This window comes from Rattus norvegicus, chromosome 1 (assembly GCF_021556685.1).
Source record: "Rattus norvegicus strain SHRSP/BbbUtx chromosome 1, alternate assembly SHRSP_T2T, whole genome shotgun sequence".
Lineage (NCBI taxonomy): Eukaryota > Metazoa > Chordata > Mammalia > Rodentia > Muridae > Rattus > Rattus norvegicus.
This window is the reverse complement of record NC_141534.1, coordinates 146,263,182-146,282,926: the sequence shown is the minus strand read 5'-3', so window position 1 is coordinate 146,282,926 and position 19,745 is coordinate 146,263,182. Positions and strand designations below refer to the sequence as shown.

Here is a 19,745-nt window from a genome sequence, read left to right as displayed (position 1 = left end):
TGTATATATGTTTTGCTAGCCATGAAATATTACATACATACATTTACTTTGGTGGTAGGGATCCATTGAACCCCGGGCCTTGAACATTCACTATCCATTTAGTTATGCCCCTAGCCAAACATGACGTATTCTTAATGATGGTATAGTATGTCATCATATGAGAGGACTATAATTTATTTAGCCAAGCCCCTATTGCAGAATGCTTAAACTATGTTTTCTTTCCCACTACTATGAATTACGCAGCAGTCAGAAGCCTATACATAAATTTTAACTTCCTTAGGCTAAATTCCCAAAGGCCTCTTTCTCAATCCCACACCTTCCTCAGAGAGCAGTAACCCTTCTCCTACAGCAGGGTTCCTCTCAATACCTCGTCCCCCTCACCCCCAAGCCTGAGGTGGAAGGGAGGACCAGAGTTCACTCTCTCTTGGCCTGTCTTAGGCCATCTTTGATTTGTCAGCCACACCAGATATGATGGAGGAACTAGACAGGCATGGGTCTGGAAGAAAAAGGAAATCTGAAATGGACTCTCAGGGCTCCCCAGGGTCCACTAAGCAACACGCAATTCTAGAAATGCTTCATTCCAGTAGATTTGTGACCTGGTTAGGATCACAGCAAGGCTTTGCCTAGAGGTACACTGGCCCAGCCCCCTGATCCCTAAAAAAAGGGCTAGAAGAAAACACGGCCAGTCTGGGACAAGGTGTGCCTCAGTGGGAGAGCAATTTTGTAGCAGCCCCTGGCCATCAGTTAGGGCAAGAGAGGAGCTAAGCTGTCTAGCCACGGAGAGGAAAGAGAATGTGGAGGAAGAGCTAATTTAACCATTTACAAGGCCTCTAAATCGGAGCCCCTAAAGGCAATTGGCGCTGTGGGTAGATTCAACTGCTCTGGAGTTCACTTGGAACCGAGAGATTATCTTGAATTGTATGGGTGGATCGCATGGGAGAGGCCAGTCAATATCAGAGTGACAAAGCTGAGAGCTGCAGCACCTGACACTCCTTGCCCCAAAGGTGGTCTCAAGCCAAGGAAGGCGGGTGCCTCTAGCCACTGGAGAAGAACCCAGAAGGGAAGCTTCCCACCAACACCCCAAGTTTCAGCGCAGTGAGTCTGATTTATAAACAGTAAGAGAACAAGCATGTGCCTTTTAAAGTTTGTGTTATTCTAGCAGCAATAGGAAACTAATACACTACTGTGAATGGCCGATTAAAAGATGCCCAGAGAGGGAGTGCCCTGGCAGACACACACAGCACCTAGGTGCAGAATGGGGATGAGAAGCATAAACTCCAGGGTGCAATCCTTTATTTTCTAGAGACTTCTGATAACTTTGACTTCTTGAAGACAGCCTAGTTGTCAAGAGTTAGCCAGAGCTTCTCCTGGAGAGGCTGCAGTCAAAGTCAGACTTGGCTACAGTGAGTTCAAGGTCAGCCTGGATGACTTAGTGAGACCTTTCCCTTTTAAAAAAGAAAAGGGCTGGGGATGTATGCAGTTCATGGCTGAGCACTTATCTAGTATGCATGAGACACTAGACTTAAACTACAGTACCAGAAGAACATAAGGGAGGGAGGGAGGGGGGAGGGGAGAAAGAGAAAGGAAGAAAAAGTTAGAATTGGTGGACGATCCCAGCGCACAGAAAAGTGTAGCAGTGAAGCAGGATCTTTACTAGTTTGAGATTGGCCTGGACTACACAGGGAGTTCCTAGCCAGCCTGGGCTGTACATATATGAGACCCTGATGGAAGACGGAGAGAAGGGAGGGGGAAGGAAAGAAATTGGGAGGAGGAGGAGAAGGAAGAAGAGGAGGAAGAGGAGGAAGAAGAGGAAGAGGAAGAAGGAAGGAGGAGGGAGAGGGGGAAGAGGAGGAGGAGGGGAAGGAGAAGAGGAGGAGGAGGAGAAAAGAAGAAATAATAATCATCATCATCATCATCATCAGATTAAGTTGTGTGGAAAGCCTCCAGAGCTGTGGGGATTATCCTGTAGGCTGGGGGCGGGGAGCCCCTCCCTCTAGCTGTCTCCCAGATGTGGTGGGCGAGACCCTGGGACAGCGGCGTGAAGTGTGGGTGGTTGAGGGAGAGAGGTCTGGGTCTTAGCGCGCTAGGGGCCAGGGGCCGCACCGTCGGGGGAGCGGCTGTTTGCAGGCATGCGGGGAGGAGCTCGGGCGGAGCCCGGGGGGTGGGCGGGTGTAATCCGGGCGGAGCGGCGGTGGGCTCGGGTTACTTCCCTTTAACCCGCGGGGCCGGGCGGGCGGGCGGCGGCAAGGCAGGAGCAGCTCGGAGCAGCGCGCTGTCCTAGGCAAGTGCGGGGAGGCAGCCATGAGTTGCGGACGTTTGGGGACACCGGGTGTGGGGGTTGGCATCGGGGGTGCGGGAGCCAGCTGCAGCTCCTTGCCCCTACTCAGATGGGTAAACTGAGGGCCTGGAGCTGCCGAGGCTGTTGGAGTGGGTCCCCGAGGGTGCCAGCGGCTCGTGGCGTCTAGGTGTTTGTAGGGCTCCGAGGGAAGCTCCAGCCTTGGTGACCGAAGATGGCCAGGCCTGGAGAACAGGGTGGTTGGAGCCTGGGAACATAGGCTGGTAGCTGGGGCCTGGTGGCCAGATTCAAGGGATAGAGGGCGGGTGGTGAGGGACACATGGAGGTCGGAGCCGAGAAGATACAGAATGGCTGAGGTATAGAGGACCGGAGATGGCACGAGTGGAACAGACGGCTCACGCTGGCCCCTGCAAGTCATAGAGCAAAGACACACGTTTCTGCTCTACAGTCCCAGTTGGGTTTAGAGCGGCGGCCCTGGCTCTGGGCCCCAGCCTCTGTGAGGAGGCGGGAACTAGATTTTATCCTCGTTTTGCTACTTAGACCCTTGGTGCTGTGCTCATCCCATGCAGAGGCATGCCTCCTGGATGCGCGCCAGGTCAGAGGTGGCCCATTCTGCGGCGGTGGCATCCCTGGAGCAGCGCTGGTGGCAACCCAAACTTTTTCAGCGGAGGGGTCCTTCCAAACGGAAAACCTCCAATAAGGCCGGCCGCCTGTCCTGGAGAATCTGGGCTTTGGTGACTTAAAACCCAACCCTGCGGGGTTGGGGATTTAGCTCAGTGGTAGAGCACTTGCCTAGCAAGCGCAAGGCTCTGGGTTCAGTCCCCAGCTCGGGGGGAAAAAAGAAAAACAAAACAAAACAAACAAACAAACAAAACCACCCAACCCTGCTCTAAGTATACCAGTGACGTGTGTACCATTTGGAAGATTTCAGGGCACTTCTGTGGCTGACAAGTCTGAGGTCTAGGGATGACAGGTGAACCTGTCAGCACTTTGGCCAGTTTATTTGTGAAAGTGAAACTTGGAGCAGGTGGCCTCCCACCTCTGTCACTGTGGATGGCCAGGAAGAAGGAGGTGGGCTTGCACACCGGAAGACTGGTCACAATTCTCCACGGGGGAAGGGAGCATTTTCCATGTGCGACAGGCTCAGGTACAGGAGCTAGGACTGTGACTTTGGTGGGTCGTGGAATCCCTGAGCAATGAGCTGTATAGCCTAAGTTGGCCTGGGTCTCTAGGCAATCCTCCTGCCTCAGCCTCAGCCTCTGGATTTGAACCTAGCAACACATACACAGTAGTAGCCCTGCAGAGTACCTGAGGGACTGGCCGCTGCGAGTGGTTCACCCTGAAGCCCTTCATCCCAGAATTCCAACAGGTTGGTAGCCACTCGCCCCAGGCCGAGTCCAGTTTTAGGGATCCCATGGTGGTCTCAGTTATACCGATGAGGGCAGGGCAAGAGTCCTTTACAGAGCTGTGTCTTGTAGCAGCCTCTGGTGATCCCCATCTTATGAGTGTAACGTCCCAGAACAATTCCCAAATCCTGATGTGGTCTGAGTGAAGGGAATCTGTCCTTCCTACGGCCTTCAGAGCCAGTTCCATCAGAGAAAGTGTGGGACTGTATGATTAGTGCACTTTGCTCACCCCACAGAGCCCCTCTGTTCCTGCCCTCCAGGGACACTGCCCTGGCCCATGGAGGCCGGCTTGCCATGGCTTTAATGCCGTTCGTTCCCACAGAATGGAGTGTCCAGAGCTCCCAGAGGAAGCACCCTGGGGATTGGCCCAGCCCAGCCCACTCCAGCTGTGACATGGGAATAGGCCATCAGCCAGGATGGCCCTGTTCTGGGGCCTGGTTCTACCCCGGTCCTACATACTGCTGCTTCAGAGTGGGAGGAGGGGCTACACATTGTCTCCGAACTCCCTGCTTGTGTAGCCTCACAGTGCCTCCACCAGAACTCAGAGTGAGCGCTGGAGAGGAATCCGTGATCTGAGGTGTGGTATGGAGCCCAGACTACTAGTGTGTGTGTTTGTGTGGTGTGCTTGTCTGTGTGTGAGTGTGTTTGTGTGGTATGTCTGGGTCTGCATGTGTGTGTGGTTTGTTTTTGTGTGGTGTGTGAGTGTATGTGTGTATGTTTGTGTATGTGGTGTGTTTGTGTGTTTGTGTATGATATGTGTATATAGTATGTGTACCTGTGTGTTTGTGTATGGCATGCGTGTATGTATGTGTATGTTTGTGTATGTGTGGTGTGTGTGTGTGTGTGTATGGTATGTGTGAGTTTATGTATGGCATATAGGTATGTATGTGTGTGTGGTATATGTATGCGTGTTTGTGTATGTGTGTGGTGTGTGTTTGTGTATGATATGTGTATGGGGTATGTGTATGGTGTGTGTATGAGCATGCTGTGTTTGTGGATGTATGCTTGTGTGTGTGTGTGTGGTGTGTGTGTGTGTGTGTGTGTGCGCGCGCGTGTGTGTCCTAGACAGGGTTCAGTGTTTGAGACCTGTCAGGTGGGGTCAGAGCTCCCATCCCCACAGAGGGATCAGGCAGGAGAGAGCGGTAGTTTTCCAGCAGCACAGCAGCTATGCAGGGTGTTCTCAGGCTGCCCGATGAGCAGTTTTCACCAGTGGCATGTGGAGAGCTTTAGATCAGAAAAAAAAAAGTAACTTAACACACCATATCCGGGTCCTTACTGCTAATCTAATTAACGTGAATTGGTTCTGAGGAAAATATTAAGTAAATGACATCCTGGGTGATGCACAGGCTTCTGTGCACAGACTCAGCGCAGGGTGGAGGTGGGACGGTCCCCAAAGCAAGGGTGCTTTAGCAATCGTCTTGTCATTTTTGTCTGCCTGCTTTGCGTGGGTCTGGTGTGGGTCTGCTACAACCACATCTTTCTCTAAGTGACATACATGATGGAGATGAGACCTGGAGATCACGGAAACATGACGTTAGGGGCATGGCAAGCTTGTGATGTTTGAGCTGGGCTTTGAAGTAGAAATAAGAGCTTAACAAGACGTAGAGGAAAGGTACTCCTGGCCAGAGGATCAGAGGAACACAGGACAGAGATCAGAGACTCCGTCTGGTGCCTGAGAAAAGCTGGCTCTGAATGTGAAAGAGAATCAGCCAGAAGGTTAAGTCCAGGGACCGGGTTAGCCTGAGCTAGAGTCTCAGGTTCACTCTGAAGGCAGTGAGAGCCGTCTCACTCACATACCCAGGAAGATTCCCCACCGAGCAGGCTGTCAGGGCAGGGTGACAGGAACCCTAAAGCTGCCATGGCTGCTGGGCGTGGAAGAGCCTGTGCCAAGGCAGGCGCTATGGAGAGAGACTTCTCTTAGAGTCTCCCAAAGGTGAGGAACGGCAGAGTCCACCCACACACCCTAACCTGGATTGGTGCCACTCCTGGAGCTAAGCCAAATCCAGACACCAGGGCCCTTAGCAGAGGAACCCAGAATTTGGCCAGCTGGCCCATGGTCCATGTCCAAAGCAAACAGGAAGAGACCAGAGGGCCGGGCAGAATCTAGCTCTTTGTTTGGAGAGGGGATTAACCGAATGGACTTGTGGGTCTGCCTGCTAATCAGGTAGGGGGGCAAACAGACCCTGTTGGGGATTTGATGAAGGGGTGTGAGGTTAGGGGCATAGCCCCTAGGATATTAGCTGGCACCGTCAAGGTGGCTCTGCTGGAGGAAGCCTGGGGCCCTTGTGAAACCCTTTGAGGCCTCAACCCCTATCGCTACAATCTGGTGTATCATTATGTATCTTTCCAACAGAGTTTCCCACTCATGCCCCTTGGCCATCAGCCCAGACCTGATAGATACAGCTTCTGTTCACTGCAGTGATGTCTACTCTCCTTCCAGATTCAGGCTCTGGGGCTCAGCTGTCAAAGGTGGGGGAGCCCAGAGAGTTCTGTGTATTCTTGGCCTGAAAGGTAGACCACCAGAAGTTCTAGACACCTCAAACACAGATGCTGGCCCGGCTCGCCAGAGTAGAAGGCAACTCCACACACCTGTGTCACCCTCCATATGTTCAACACACTTCCCTGAAGGCCGGGGGCAGGGTGGCAGGTGGATGAAGGCCTGAAGAATCAGATGGGCTGGAAGAGGGCTCAGAGGAGGCCAGTAGTTCTCCTATGGGCAGGGGCAGGGTGGAGATAAAGGCTGGGGAACTTCAAAAAGGGATTTCTTCTGGAAAGACTTGTTCATTTGCTCAGTCCCATATGTGGGCATCTACACAACAGATGCAAATGGAGTACCAACTAGGTGCTTGACACAGAGCCAAGTCCGGGATCAGAAATAGCCAAGGTCCAATGCTTCTTACAAGCCTGAAGTCCCCAGCCCATGTTACCACCACATAGGGGAGGAACCCATGCTGACGTATAGGGATCTGAAGAAGTACATAGTGCTATGTCCAGTCCATCCCGACTGCAGGGGTCAGGGAGGGTGGGCAGCTTCTCAAAGGCCCAGAGGTAGAGGGGCCAGATGAAGGCTGATGGACTGTGTGTGTGTGTGTGTGTGTGTGTGTGTGTGTGTGTGTGTGTGTGTTGGGGGTAGGGTGCTCCTGGGTTGAGGGTAAGAAGTGAGCAACTGTGTCGGGTGGGGTTCCTGGGGTGAGGCTGAGGAGTGGATGGGCTGATTGAATACCGTGTGTGGCTCCCCTTAGGAAGGTGGGGCCCGAGTTCTATGGAGCAAAAGGAAGATTTGAAACAGTGGAATGTAATAGCCCGATGTGTGATGAGTAGTTTTAAGGGGTCTGCTGGAAGCAGGGAGTTTATGAGACTACAGCAGGGCCTGCTAGAGGCTGTGAGGAAGGGGGGTGAGCTGGATGTTGGGGTGAGCATCAGCCAGTGTGGCTGTCTGGGAGGCAGGACAGGTGAAGGAGAACGGTAAGGGCCTGTTTTATGGAGTTGGTAAGTAATGTGTTCGTGATTACCCAGGATAGAGAGCAGAGGGCAAGGCTGTGCGTGGGGAGGAAGGGCTTAGCTGTAAGTGTCCACCTTGGGGCGGCTCATGTGTTTCCCCTTAGGTAAAACTGAATGGGAAACACTGTAATTTACTCGTGAGAGGAAAAGGTCCTGGACTGTAGAGTCACCTTTTGTAACTCTTCAGAGAGAGAGAGAGAGAGAGAGAGAGAGAGAGAGAGAAGAGAGGGGGGGAGAGGAGAGAAGAGAGAGAGATTCATTTGCCTTCCTTGGATTGCTGAGGGAAGAGAAGTTGGTCAGGAGGGAAAGGGGAGGAATCTGAGCTATGTTCAAAGAAGCCTGACATCTGTCGAGGATCCCAGCCCCAAGGTGGAGCCAGTGTGCTTATGATGACCTGCTGGGAACTGGCTTCATTCTGCTCTGCCTGCCCGTCCTGGAGCCTGGTGAATCCTTCCCTGAGTCTAACCTCCGTCCTCATGAGACTGTTCTCTCCATTTCTGCTTGCAGGAAGATTAGTGTCACCGCCTTTCCCCCTGCCTCTGGGTGCCAAGCCTGCAGCCTGCCCGTCAGCCCCAGCTCCAGCTGATCCCCCACCATCCAGGTCGCCTGCAGCCTGTAACTACCCACTGTGTTGGTTACAGCAGTCATCTATCCCGTGCGCCCTGAAGCCAGCTCTGTACAGTTTCGTTTCTGATCTCTCCAGAGCCCAAGCAGAGTAGACCCCTGTCCAGCCTAGTGACCTTCGCCTGAGCGCTGGTTAATATTTGACCAAAGGCGGTGGGGCTCCTCCCCCTGGGAAGATATAAGCTGGTCTGGGGCTACTCTGCTTTCTTCTTGGCCTGAGCTGTTCCGAGCTCCCTGCCCACCAGCATCATGGCCAAGGGTTTCTACATTTCCAAGACCCTGGGCATCTTGGGCATCCTGTTAGGTGTGGCAGCCGTATGCACCATCATAGCTCTGTCGGTGGTCTACGCTCAGGAGAAGAACAGGAATGCGGAGAACTCTGCCATAGCCCCCACGCTCCCAGGCAGCACCTCAGCCACCACCTCAACTACCAACCCTGCTATAGATGAAAGCAAACCTTGGAACCAGTATCGCTTGCCTAAGACTCTTATACCCGACTCCTACCAGGTGACCTTGAGGCCTTACCTCACCCCCAACGAGCAGGGCCTGTACATCTTCAAAGGTTCCAGTACTGTCCGCTTTACCTGCAACGAGACCACAAATGTCATCATTATCCACAGCAAGAAGCTCAACTACACCAACAAAGGGAACCACAGGGTGGCGTTGCGAGCCCTGGGTGACACTCCGGCACCTAACATCGACACAACGGAACTGGTAGAGCGCACGGAGTACCTGGTGGTGCACCTGCAGGGCTCCCTGGTAAAGGGCCATCAGTACGAGATGGACAGTGAGTTCCAGGGGGAGCTGGCTGATGATCTGGCTGGCTTCTACCGCAGCGAGTACATGGAAGGTGGCAACAAGAAGTAGGTTGCACGGGGCTGCAGCTGGGGTTATGGGGAGGGAGGGGCTGGAAGCTTCATGGGACCTCAGTAGCTCCATTGCTTATTTGTAGGGGGAGACATTTCCTGGTGGGTACTGGGTGGTGGGATGGAAGGGTTCCTTGGATAGACAGGTTCAGAGGAGAGAAAATTATCTGGGACTCAGCTCACACCGGTGCGGAGCCTGCCAGGGCTTAGATGGCATCTGGAAGTTTGGTCTCCCACGGTAGCTTGTTGGTCAGGATCCTGAGGCTGTGTGGGGCTGGGTGAAGGGGAGTAAGCAGGTTGGTACAGCCATCTTCTGTAGCCTAAAACTATGCTCCTAGCACCTCTCTAACACACTGCTTTGGACAGAGTGGTGGCCACCACACAGATGCAGGCTGCCGATGCTCGAAAATCCTTTCCTTGCTTCGATGAGCCAGCCATGAAGGCCTCATTCAACATCACGCTCATCCACCCCAACAACCTCACCGCTCTGTCTAACATGCTTCCCAAAGGTGAGCCTGGCTGCCCTGGGTTTGCCCTGAACTGGAGCGCAGAGCAGGAAGCCCACACACTTACATGTCCCATGCTCAGATTCCAGGACCCTTCAGGAAGATCCTTCCTGGAACGTCACTGAGTTCCACCCTACCCCGAAGATGTCCACATACCTGCTGGCCTATATCGTGAGCGAGTTCAAATATGTAGAAGCCGTCTCACCCAATAGAGTCCAGGTATGGGCCCGGGGCTATATGTCATGGGTCGGACCTGGCCCTGGCTTGAAGGACCTTCTCAGGTTTTCTCAGGACTAGCTTCTGAGTTGTTAGGCTGTTGAGTTCCAGCTATGAGTGACCCTGGAACTTTTTTTCGTTTTCCAGACAGGGTTTCTCAGGTGTAGAATTGAGAAACTCTCTGTCCTGAACCTGTCTCTGTCCTGTCTTGCTCTAAAGACCAGGCTGGCTTCAAACTCACAGAGATCCACTTGCCTCTGCTCCTGAGTGCCGAGATTAAAGTTGTGTGTCACCACGCCCAGTGACTTGTTTTTAATTTAGAACGAATTTATTTTCTCTGTGTGGGTGTTTTGCCTACAGGTAAGTCCATGTAGCACTCCCATGCCTTGGAGGCCAGAAGGGGGCATCAGATCCCTTGTAACTGAAGTTACAATTATTGCCTGTTACAAACAGTGAGTGCTAGGAATTGAACTCAGATCTTCCTGAAGAGCTCTTGACCACTGTTGTAGACAGGGGTTACTATGGCTGGGATGAAACCCGGAGACCAAAAGCAAATGGAAGAAAAAAGAGTTTATTTGGCTCACATTTCCATATAGTGATCCATCAATGAAGGGAGTCAGGCCAGAACTCAAGCAGAGACGGAACCTGGAAGCAACGCTGGTACAGAGATCATGGAGGGATGCTGCTGCTTACTGGCTTCCTCAGGGCTCACTCAGCCTGCTTTCTTTTCTTATTTTTTTTAAATTTATTTATTATATATAAGTACACTGTAGCTGTCTTAGTTCTCACCAGAAGAGGTCATCAGATCCCATTACAGATGGTTGTGAGCCACCACGTGGTTGCTGGGATTTGAACTCAGGACCTCTGGAAGAGCAGTCAGTGCTCCTAACCACTGAGCCATCTCTCCAGCCCTCAGCCTGCTTTCTTTAGAACTCAGGACCACCCAGCCCTGAGGTCGCACCACCCACCATGGGCTGGACCTTCCCACATCAATCACTGATTAAGAGAATGCTCTGCAGGTTTGCCTCCAGACAGATCTTCTGGAAGCATTTCCTCGAGTGAGGTTCATCTGTCAGATGACTCTAGCCTGCTAACATAAAATTAGTCAGCACAGCGACTGAGTGATCCATCTGTCCCTCTGTTTTAAATATTGAGACAGGGTCCACTAAGATTTCCAGGCTGGCCTTGAACTTGTGACCCTCTTGCTTTGGCCTCTATATTCTAAATTCTTGCTGATTTTATAGGCGTGTGACCATGCTTTCTCTGTTTAATCAAGTTGGTGTCCATCCTGACTTATCAGAGACCTCTAGTTCCTTGTATCCTGGGACTCTACCTACTCTCCTCAGGATCCCAGAGGACCCTAAACCTGACCTCCTCCCTTTCATTCTGCAGATTCGAATCTGGGCTCGGCCCAGTGCCATTGATGAGGGCCATGGTGATTACGCTCTGCAAGTCACAGGCCCTATCCTAAACTTCTTTGCCCAACATTATAATACAGCCTACCCTCTAGAAAAATCTGGTGAGTGAGCATGGGACCTTCATGGACGTAGCACTGGGATCCCTATTCAGACGCCTCCCATTGACACCTGGCTGTTCTCCACAGACCAGATTGCCCTGCCTGACTTCAACGCTGGAGCCATGGAGAACTGGGGGCTCGTGACCTACCGAGAGAGTGCCCTGGTCTTTGACCCTCAGTCCTCCTCCATTAGCAACAAGGAGCGGGTGGTCACTGTGATTGCCCATGAGCTGGCCCATCAGGTGGGTGGCTGTGGGAGAACCAAGAAGGAGCAAAGACCTTGGGATGTCAAGTCCTCACCTGGCCTGTGTCAGTACACAGCCAGTGCATGGCTATGTGCCATTAGTGACGGCAAGGCCTGTGAGGCTCAAAGGCTCGCCTGTGTCCCCTGCAGTGGTTTGGCAACCTGGTGACCGTGGATTGGTGGAATGACCTGTGGCTGAACGAGGGCTTTGCCTCCTATGTGGAATTTCTGGGTGCTGACTATGCAGAGCCCACCTGGAATCTGGTGAGACTCCATTGTGGGAGTGGGGCCGAAGTGGAAGACCGGAGTGTCTATGACACCCCTTCTGGTCTCCTGATGGTATCTGGGGACTCCACAGAAAGACCTCATAGTACTGAATGATGTGTACCGTGTGATGGCCGTGGACGCGCTCGCTTCCTCCCACCCGTTGTCCAGCCCTGCCAACGAGGTCAACACGCCAGCCCAGATCAGTGAGCTGTTTGACAGCATCACCTACAGCAAGGTGCCTCCTGGCTTCTTGGGGGCCCTGGGAGTCGTGGAGTTGGGGTGGGAAGGGATACATCCCACAGGGAGCCTCATCACAGCTGCCACTCTGGGAATGCTTCCCCTGGTAGCCAGCTTGGCCTGCTGATCTCTCTCATCCAACCCCAGGGAGCCTCAGTCCTTAGGATGTTGTCCAGCTTCCTGACAGAGGACCTGTTCAAGAAGGGCCTTTCGGTGAGTATAGCTCCAGGCAGGGCCTCTGCATGGTGGTTTCCCCCAGCATAACCCAGCCCTTACCAAGGTCTGTTATCTCCACAGTCTTACCTCCACACCTTCCAATACTCGAACACCATTTATCTGGACCTGTGGGAACACCTTCAGCAGGTAACAAGCCTTTTCCATTCAGGTCCTAAGGCCCAAAGTCCCTGGGGACAGCATGTGAGAGACTGTACCCAGCTGTTGCATTCAGTAATCCTGGCAAACTGTCGGGAGCCTCAGTGGCTCATCTATAAAATGGGTATAAAGATGGATCCATAAAGAGGGTGGGTAAGAACCCTGCTCCTAGCTCACCTTTTCCTTATTTTTTTAAAAGGGTTCTCTTCAGTTGCTTCTCCCATCTTGTTTCTGAGGCAGGGGATACCTTGTTTCTCTGCATGAACACTCCCCATCTTCCCTTAGGAGGGACTGCTGGTATTATAGATGCACGCCAAGACATCCAGCTTTTTCTTTTGTTTTGTTGAGACAAGCTCTCACTGTATAGCTCCGGCTGTTGGAACTTATCCTGTAGACCAGGCTGGCCTCGAACCCAGAGATCCGCCTGCCTCTCCCTCCTCAGCATATCCTAGCACCTGCACCACCAGAGCTGACCCACTTCGGGTTCTTGCTTAGCTGCACCGCGGTGAGCCTTGTGGGTCACTTAGCACTGAGAATATGAGCCTCAGGGCTCCTACACCAGACTACTCCTCTATCCCCTTCCTCTTCTTTCTCCTCCTCCTTTTTTGCTTTCCTCTGCCAGAACTTTGGAACCAGCCATTTAACTGACTGACCCCTCCCAGCTGCCCTGTGCCCCGTGGCCTTCCCTACCTGGCACATCCTTGCACACACCAGCACAATGGATGCAGACTCTGACCCTCTGTGCCAGCTTCCTCACATTCCAAGCCCTCCTGCCTTGCCCAGAGGCTGCTCTCTGTCCTGCCTCTCTTTCAGGCTGGAGTCCACCCTTCCCATGAGCCCCTGTCACTTTGTCTCCCCTCCCCCTCCGTGCCCTCCAGTCTTCTCTACAGACTTTGCCCACTCTTCCTCTGCCTAGCCTACCTCTCCTCCATCCTTACTCTTCCAAGAGTCCTAGGGCCTTGACATCCTGTCCAACAACTCCCTGGCTGCTCTATTGTGTCTTTCTGGGCCCCCGAGGCCATCTCACTGGGCAGGGGATGTCACAGAGTCACAACTGGGCAGGACCTAGTCTCAAGATCACGACCCCCTAACCCCACCCCTTCCCCTCCCCCTCACCCTATCTGCAGACCCAACCTCTCCACCCTGATTGGCAGTTGACTGGGTGGCGCCTTCTGGGATCCTTCCTCTACCACCTGCCTTCCTGCCCTCCACCAAAGCTTACCTCCTTCCCTTCCCCATCTACTGCCCCCCCCCCACCCCGAACTTTGCTTACTGACAGCTTCTCTTCTGCCCAGCTTTCAGGGGTTCACAGCTTCAGTTACTAGCAGATGCCACTGGCTTTTTGCTGTGATTACAAAAGTACTGCCCAAGCGTTTGGAAACGATGAGATAGACCTGAGTGGACAGTAACAAGGGCTTTGGCATCCCATTCTCTTCTACCGGGGGTACTTTGCCTCCAGACCCACAGCCCTTTTCAGACCCACAGCCCTTTCCCTTGCTCCTGCCTGTGACCTCGGGCAACGTTTTGTCTCCTCTTTGTTCTTCTCATCTCTAAACATTCAGAAAGTGCCCTAGGCATGGGCCATATCTGGGGGCCACATACAGGTGTGCCAACAATGAAACTAGCTAGAAGCCAAGAGGTTCTGCAGCTCAGCTCACCCAGCTCTGGGCAGACCAGGAGAGACAGAGCTAGACAGGCTCCCTTATCCTCTGCCCCACTTCCCTGAATTAGTGACACCACACTCCTAGGCTGGCCAGAATCCGCAGAGGCTGCCTGGGTGTGGGAGGATAGTGGTTTGACAGCCACACTGTGTCCCCTGAACAGGCAGTGGACAGTCAGACAGCTATCAAACTCCCAGCCTCAGTGAGCACCATCATGGACCGATGGATTCTACAGATGGGTTTTCCTGTTATCACTGTGAACACCAGTACGGGAGAAATCTACCAGGAACACTTCCTCCTGGACCCCACTTCCAAACCTACCCGCCCCTCAGATTTTAAGTGAGCAGATAATGCCACCAGGGTCCCTGGGAAGGGTGGGACACAAGGGAGGTGAGTGTGTACGGTTAGGAGCTCAGTGACATTTGGTATCAGTGTTGGGCGGTCAGTGGGCACCTGAGAGGGGTACCTTAGGCTGGCGTGCCCAAGAGTTACCCATCATCACTCTGGGTCATGGTCTCTCACTGCAGTTACCTCTGGATTGTGCCCATTCCGTATCTCAAAAATGGAAAGGAGGATCACTACTGGCTGGAGACCGAGAAAAGTAACCTAGCCCCATCTTATCTGCTGGCTCTTGGCCCGTGTTCTTCGGGGAGTGGGGTGGGGTGGGGTTGTGGGTTTGGGGAGAGCTGAGTGAAGATTCCCTTCATTATTTCACTCAACAAATGGAGCTGTTATCTTCGTTTCCAATGGTCACCTTGCTTCTTTGTGGTCTCAGGCAAGCTACCATTCCCCTCTGGTCTTCCTGCTCCTTTGAGTGGTGAGAGAATGATAGGAGAGATTTCTAGTAAAATGCTCAGGACAGTGATTGGCAGGTACAAGGAGCTGCCTTATGGGACCAGATACTGAGGGGAGTCAGAGACAAAGGCCAGTCGCTCAGAAGCAGGTGAAGGAAGGCATGCAGTCAGAAACATCCAGGGACCCTCTAACGGTCGACGGTAGAGTCTGGCTGGGGTGACCGGAGTGCTGAGCCAGGAGCGAGGGGGTCACTTCCATGCAAAGGCCCAGAAAGTGAACTGTGTCACATGCAGGGTACCAGTGGAAACTGGCTAGGCAAGATGGATGCTGAGAGGAGGCTCAGGGTCCTTCATGACCTTCTGGGCACACTCCACCCAGCCCTGCTCTCTGCCTTACCCTACAGACCAGAGTGCAGAATTCCAAACATCCTCCAATGAATGGCTCTTACTGAACATTAATGTAACCGGCTACTACCAGGTTAACTATGATGAAAACAACTGGAGGAAGATTCAGAATCAGCTGCAAACAGACCTTTCTGTGAGTACCCCAGCTTTTCTGTGTCCCATGGTATGCTGAGCTATCAGATTCAAGGTCTACCCCGTGCTGTAAGTCTAGTCACACTGTTTCCGCTTCTAGGTTATCCCTGTCATCAACCGTGCGCAGATTATCCACGACTCCTTCAACCTAGCCAGGTGAGTGCCCTCTTGGCTGAGCAGCACAGAAGCCTGTGACTGACGGCGAACCCCGTGATGCCCACCGGGGCCGTGTCAGGTGCTCCCAGGGCAGCATCCCATGGTCCCCATGTGGCCATTTCACAGATAAGGACTCCGATGGCATCAGAGCCCCTTACCCCAAGTGTCGTAGCCGCCACACACTGGGCTCTCCTACTCCACTGCCCACTTCCTACCCACAGCCCCAGCTTGCCCGAGGGCTATGTGCACACCAAACATGTGCTTGGTGCTTTAAAAAGAAAAAAAAAATCTGACTTGAGAAGGACAGAAGAGACAGAGCACGAGGGCAAAAATGATGCTTAATGAACACCTGTTCTGCCTCCCAGTATAGCATGCTCATGGTGGTTATGGTGAGGTGGTGAGCGAGGTCTTTGATATGAGTGACATTTCCCAGAGTTATCTGTGGACCAAACGCCCACAGATAGCCTAAGACAGAAGGTGGGAGAAGGGCTCAGCTAGGAGAGCTCGGTAGAAGGGTCTGCAGAGACGACTGAGGGCTTGTCCCACAGCATAGGGACAACCGAGTTTAGATTCTCTGAGCCCATAAAAGCCGACAGGGCAGTGTGCTGCCTTAGCTCTGACACTGATGGAGAGAGGCAGGTCCCTGAGCTTGACTGGCCAGCCTCATGGGCTCAATGAGTTCCAGGTTCAGTCAGAGACTCATGTCTCAAAGAAATAAGATGGAAAGCAATTGAGGAAGATCCCCCCCACCCAACATTGGCCTCTGCCCTCCACGTACATAGATACAGATACAGTCACACGTACCTGCAGGCACATACGCACACATCCACAGGAGCACATACAGACAGAGGAGCACCCCTCTCCCCGAGCACACGTAATGCACACAAAAGTAAAAGCCAAAAAAAAAAAAATCCAAGAGAAGTTCAGCAGAGCTAAGGGCGTGGATCTCTAGCTGGGTCTCTGTGGCTTTGGGGAAGTCAGTATTCATTATTCATTATACCAAGTCGGTATAAATGCTGGGATACACATTTTTTTAAAAGATTTTATTTATTATATATAAGTATGCTGTAGCTGTCTTCAGAAGAGGGCATCAGATCCCATTACAGATGGTCGTGAGCCACCATGTGGTTGCTGGGAATTGAACTCAGGACCTCTGGAAGAGCAGTCAGTGCTCTTAACCGCTGAGCCGTCTCTCCAGGCCTGGGGTACACATTTAATCCCAGAATTTCAGAAGGCAGGTGGATCTCTCTGAATTCGAGGCCAGCATGGTCTACACAGGACAGTCAGGGTTATGTAGAGATATCCTCTTCTCAAAAAAATTAAAATTATCCTAGTAAGAACTAAATAAAATGAGGCTGATAGGTAAAAGAAGTTGACAGGCAGTAGGCCAAGGTTGGATTCCCAATCGTGGCACCTGTGTCTCTCCTCCCATGGAAAATATGAAAGGGTCAGGAGATGCAAGTTTAGGTGTGTCCTTGAGAACCTGTGGCTAGGGTTCTCAGAGTGTGCCTGGCCTGGGTGGGTGCTGATCTGGGCCTCCTGTTTGTCCCCAGTGCTGGAAAGCTATCCATCACTCTGCCGCTGAGCAACACCCTCTTCCTGGCCAGTGAAACAGAATACATGCCCTGGGAGGCTGCCCTGAGCAGCCTGAACTACTTCAAGCTCATGTTTGACCGCTCGGAGGTCTACGGCCCCATGAAGGTATGAGTTGCTGACATCCCAGGGTCTAACCTGCACCAGTGGGCTACCTCCACTACCTGGCCAAGCTCTTTCAAAAAACAGGCTTGGGGGAAGGTATCGGAGTAAGGGATCTAAAAGGAGCAGACACGGAGAAGGCTAGAAGTGTGGGTGCCCTCTTCCCCCTCCCACCCCCACCAAAAAAGAAGACAAGATCCCTAGCAAAGTCTGCCCATTGGAAACACGAGAAATGAATGCTTTTGGAAGACCTAGAGAGGACTTCATTGCATTGGAAAGCTAAAGGCCTACTTACCAGCCATGTGCCTTAGGCAGTATACCCAGCAGCACCAGTCTCTGCTGAGGTGAGGGCCTGGCCACCACAGCATCCCCTACCCCTAACCCCGCAGTAAAGCACTGACTGGTCTTACAGGCTTTGACACGTTCAGAGCATGGCCTAGATGTGTGAAGCTCCCACTGGAGAGAGCAAGCCTGTAGGAACTGGCTCAGGGTGAGGCCACACCCTGAGCATCCTTCATAAAAGGGCAAACAGCAGACAAAGAAAACAGAAATACGTGACTAACAGCTGGGATTGGCTGAGTCATGTACACCGCAATGCCCACATTGCGGAATGTTCACAGCTCTGTAGACATTTAAGAGACTTTCGTCGTTAGGGGTTTGGGCTGTGTGTGTGTGTGTGTGTGTGTGTGTGTGTGTGTGTGTGTGTGTGTGTGTGTGTTTATATGCATGTGGAGGCCAGAAGTCAATACCATCTTGGCTGCCCTGGCTAGCCAGCACCTATGTTTGCCCACTCAAGCACCATGGTTACAGGCATGTGTTTATGTAGGTTTTGTGGACTTGGATTCAATTCTTCTTCACACTTGGGCAGCAAGCACTTTTGCTCCCTTCACCTTATTTTTTGAGCTCACTAACTCTGGGCCCACTATTCCTGGCCAGCTAGGCTGGTCCCAGGCACCCTCCTGTCACCAGCTCCCTACACTGGGATTACAGTTACTGCTGATGTTCTTGACTCTGTGTGTGTGTGTGTGTGTGTGTGTGTGTGTGTGTGTGTTCTGGGAATTGACCTCAATTCTTCATGGCAAACTCTCGGTTGACTGAACCATGATGCCCCAGTCAGGTTTTCTTTTTTGTTGGTGGTGGTGGTGGTTTTTGTTTTGTTTCTTTTTATTGTTTGTTGGCTTATTTGTTTATTTTTTAGATAATCTTTGTGGGTTGGCCTGGAATTCTTTTCAAATTTTTTTTTAATTCCACTATCGCCCTAGGATACCAAATGCACATTTTGGTAAACAGATTTTTAACTCTTTTGTGCTTGCCCAGAATCCTCTCAAGCTGGTACCGTGTGTAGCTCAACGACAATACTTATCAAATCAGCAATCCAGCACACACCTAGTGTCAGCATTCCCTTCGAAGCCTGCTGGAGTGTGTCTGTGCTGGCACTCGTGTCCCTGTCCTGTAAGGCTTGGTGACCTGAGCCCACAGGAGTGTTCCTGTATCTCCCAAAGTCTTCTGTCGTGTCCAAGACTGTTGCTGCCTGTGCGGTGCTCTGCTTCCTCAGCCCCACGGCTGTCTTCTTTATTTTCTCTCAGGGAGAACATATTCTGAGAGTTCTGAGATGGTTTGTGGCCAGTGGGTTTTCCCAGGCAGATGGTCAGCCATAGTTTTTATTTTGCGTTCACACTGGACTGAATTCAGCTGGCTTTGGAAGCTGGCTTTTCTAGATTGGAAATCATTCCCCAGAATGTCTAAGGTCTTGATCTATTGACACCAGCCTTCTCAAGTTGCTGTTGAAATTGCTCAGTGCTTTTGTCCTTTCCAGTTCTTGGAGTGTGACCAATTTTGCTTCCTGGAAACTTCTGGGCTCTTGCGGCAGTCCCGGTGGGTCAGTCTGGGTCTTTTCAGCTTGAACATAGGTGTGCTGTTAATCAGAACGTGTTTACTGTTCCTCTGAACTTCTTTCCGGTCTGTAGTCCACTTCATGTCTTTCTGGAAATCTGAGTGTTTCCATTTCTTTCTCTTGCTTTGGCCTGGCTTTCATGCCCCTCCTAGTTTCCAGCTTGGTGACTCTTTGCTCTCCCCCAGGGCGGGTCCCTTCAGTGTTTGTCCATCACCTGAAGGACGTTTTATTCTTCCTTCCTATTGCTGGCCCTAGCGTCCTGTGGCATGTCTTCTAGTCTCTCATGGAGGGTAGTCATCACTCAGCTTTTGAAGTCTCCCTTTTTCCTTTGTTGACTTGGGGTTTCTGTTTGTCTTGGTCTCCTGTCAAGTAGGAGGCTGAGAGGCCTTTTTGGATTTAAGAGTGGGGCAGTAAACAGTGTCCCGAAGCCACACCAGAGTTGGAACAGAACAGACTGCTAAGGCCCACAAAAGGGCGTGGTGGTGCCCGCCTTTAATCCCAGCATTCAGGAGTCAGAGGTAGGAGGCGCTCTGAGTGAGTCCAGCCTGGTGTCTATGCAAGTCCGGTTAGCCAGGACTCTGTGGTGAGACCATATCTTAGTGATGATGATGGTGACAGTGATGACAATGACAAAGAAGAATTGGAAACTCCATATAGTCTGTCACCTGTAGATCTCACTGTGGGGAGACGCGGCAGCCAAATCATTCTTCACTGGAGACACTCAAAAATGAGGGGCTGGGAGTCTGGGGTGTGGTTTAGTGGGAGAACACGTGCACAGCATGTGTGCAGCCTTAAACCTGGTGTCTGGCATGAAAATTAAGAAAAAGGACTGAACTTAATTATATACTTATATCAGACTGTCACAGAACAGACATTAAAATAAACTGTGAAAAAGGGAAGTAAGGAAAGAGAAAAGAAAAAGAAAAGGAAATCAAATGAATATTCAGAGGTCTTGGG

At 51.9% G+C, this 19,745-nt stretch overlaps 1 protein-coding gene across 4 annotated transcripts in view; it reads left to right on the top strand.

Annotated features, from left to right (window-relative positions):
• Anpep (alanyl aminopeptidase, membrane) overlaps positions 1 to 19,745 on the top strand; it is a 43,170-nt gene that overhangs the window by 16,629 nt on the left and 6,796 nt on the right. The window contains exons 1-15 of one of the 4 annotated variants that reach the window (XM_087593674.1): positions 2,205 to 2,281; positions 7,711 to 8,690; positions 9,060 to 9,202; positions 9,282 to 9,418; positions 10,808 to 10,934; positions 11,019 to 11,173; positions 11,326 to 11,439; positions 11,534 to 11,677; positions 11,827 to 11,892; positions 11,977 to 12,042; positions 13,876 to 14,051; positions 14,240 to 14,313; positions 14,911 to 15,044; positions 15,144 to 15,199; positions 16,753 to 16,900. In XM_087593674.1, the coding sequence (XP_087449800.1) occupies positions 8,077 to 8,690; positions 9,060 to 9,202; positions 9,282 to 9,418; positions 10,808 to 10,934; positions 11,019 to 11,173; positions 11,326 to 11,439; positions 11,534 to 11,677; positions 11,827 to 11,892; positions 11,977 to 12,042; positions 13,876 to 14,051; positions 14,240 to 14,313; positions 14,911 to 15,044; positions 15,144 to 15,199; positions 16,753 to 16,900 (2,154 nt within the window). In that variant the 5' untranslated portion in view covers positions 2,205 to 2,281; positions 7,711 to 8,076. Of the gene's footprint in view, positions 1 to 2,204; positions 2,282 to 5,725; positions 5,867 to 7,710; positions 8,691 to 9,059; positions 9,203 to 9,281; positions 9,419 to 10,807; positions 10,935 to 11,018; positions 11,174 to 11,325; positions 11,440 to 11,533; positions 11,678 to 11,826; positions 11,893 to 11,976; positions 12,043 to 13,875; positions 14,052 to 14,239; positions 14,314 to 14,910; positions 15,045 to 15,143; positions 15,200 to 16,752; positions 16,901 to 19,745 lie in introns of those variants that run through there. The other 3 variants (XM_087593677.1, XM_087593675.1, NM_031012.1) reach the window with 3 other exon arrangements.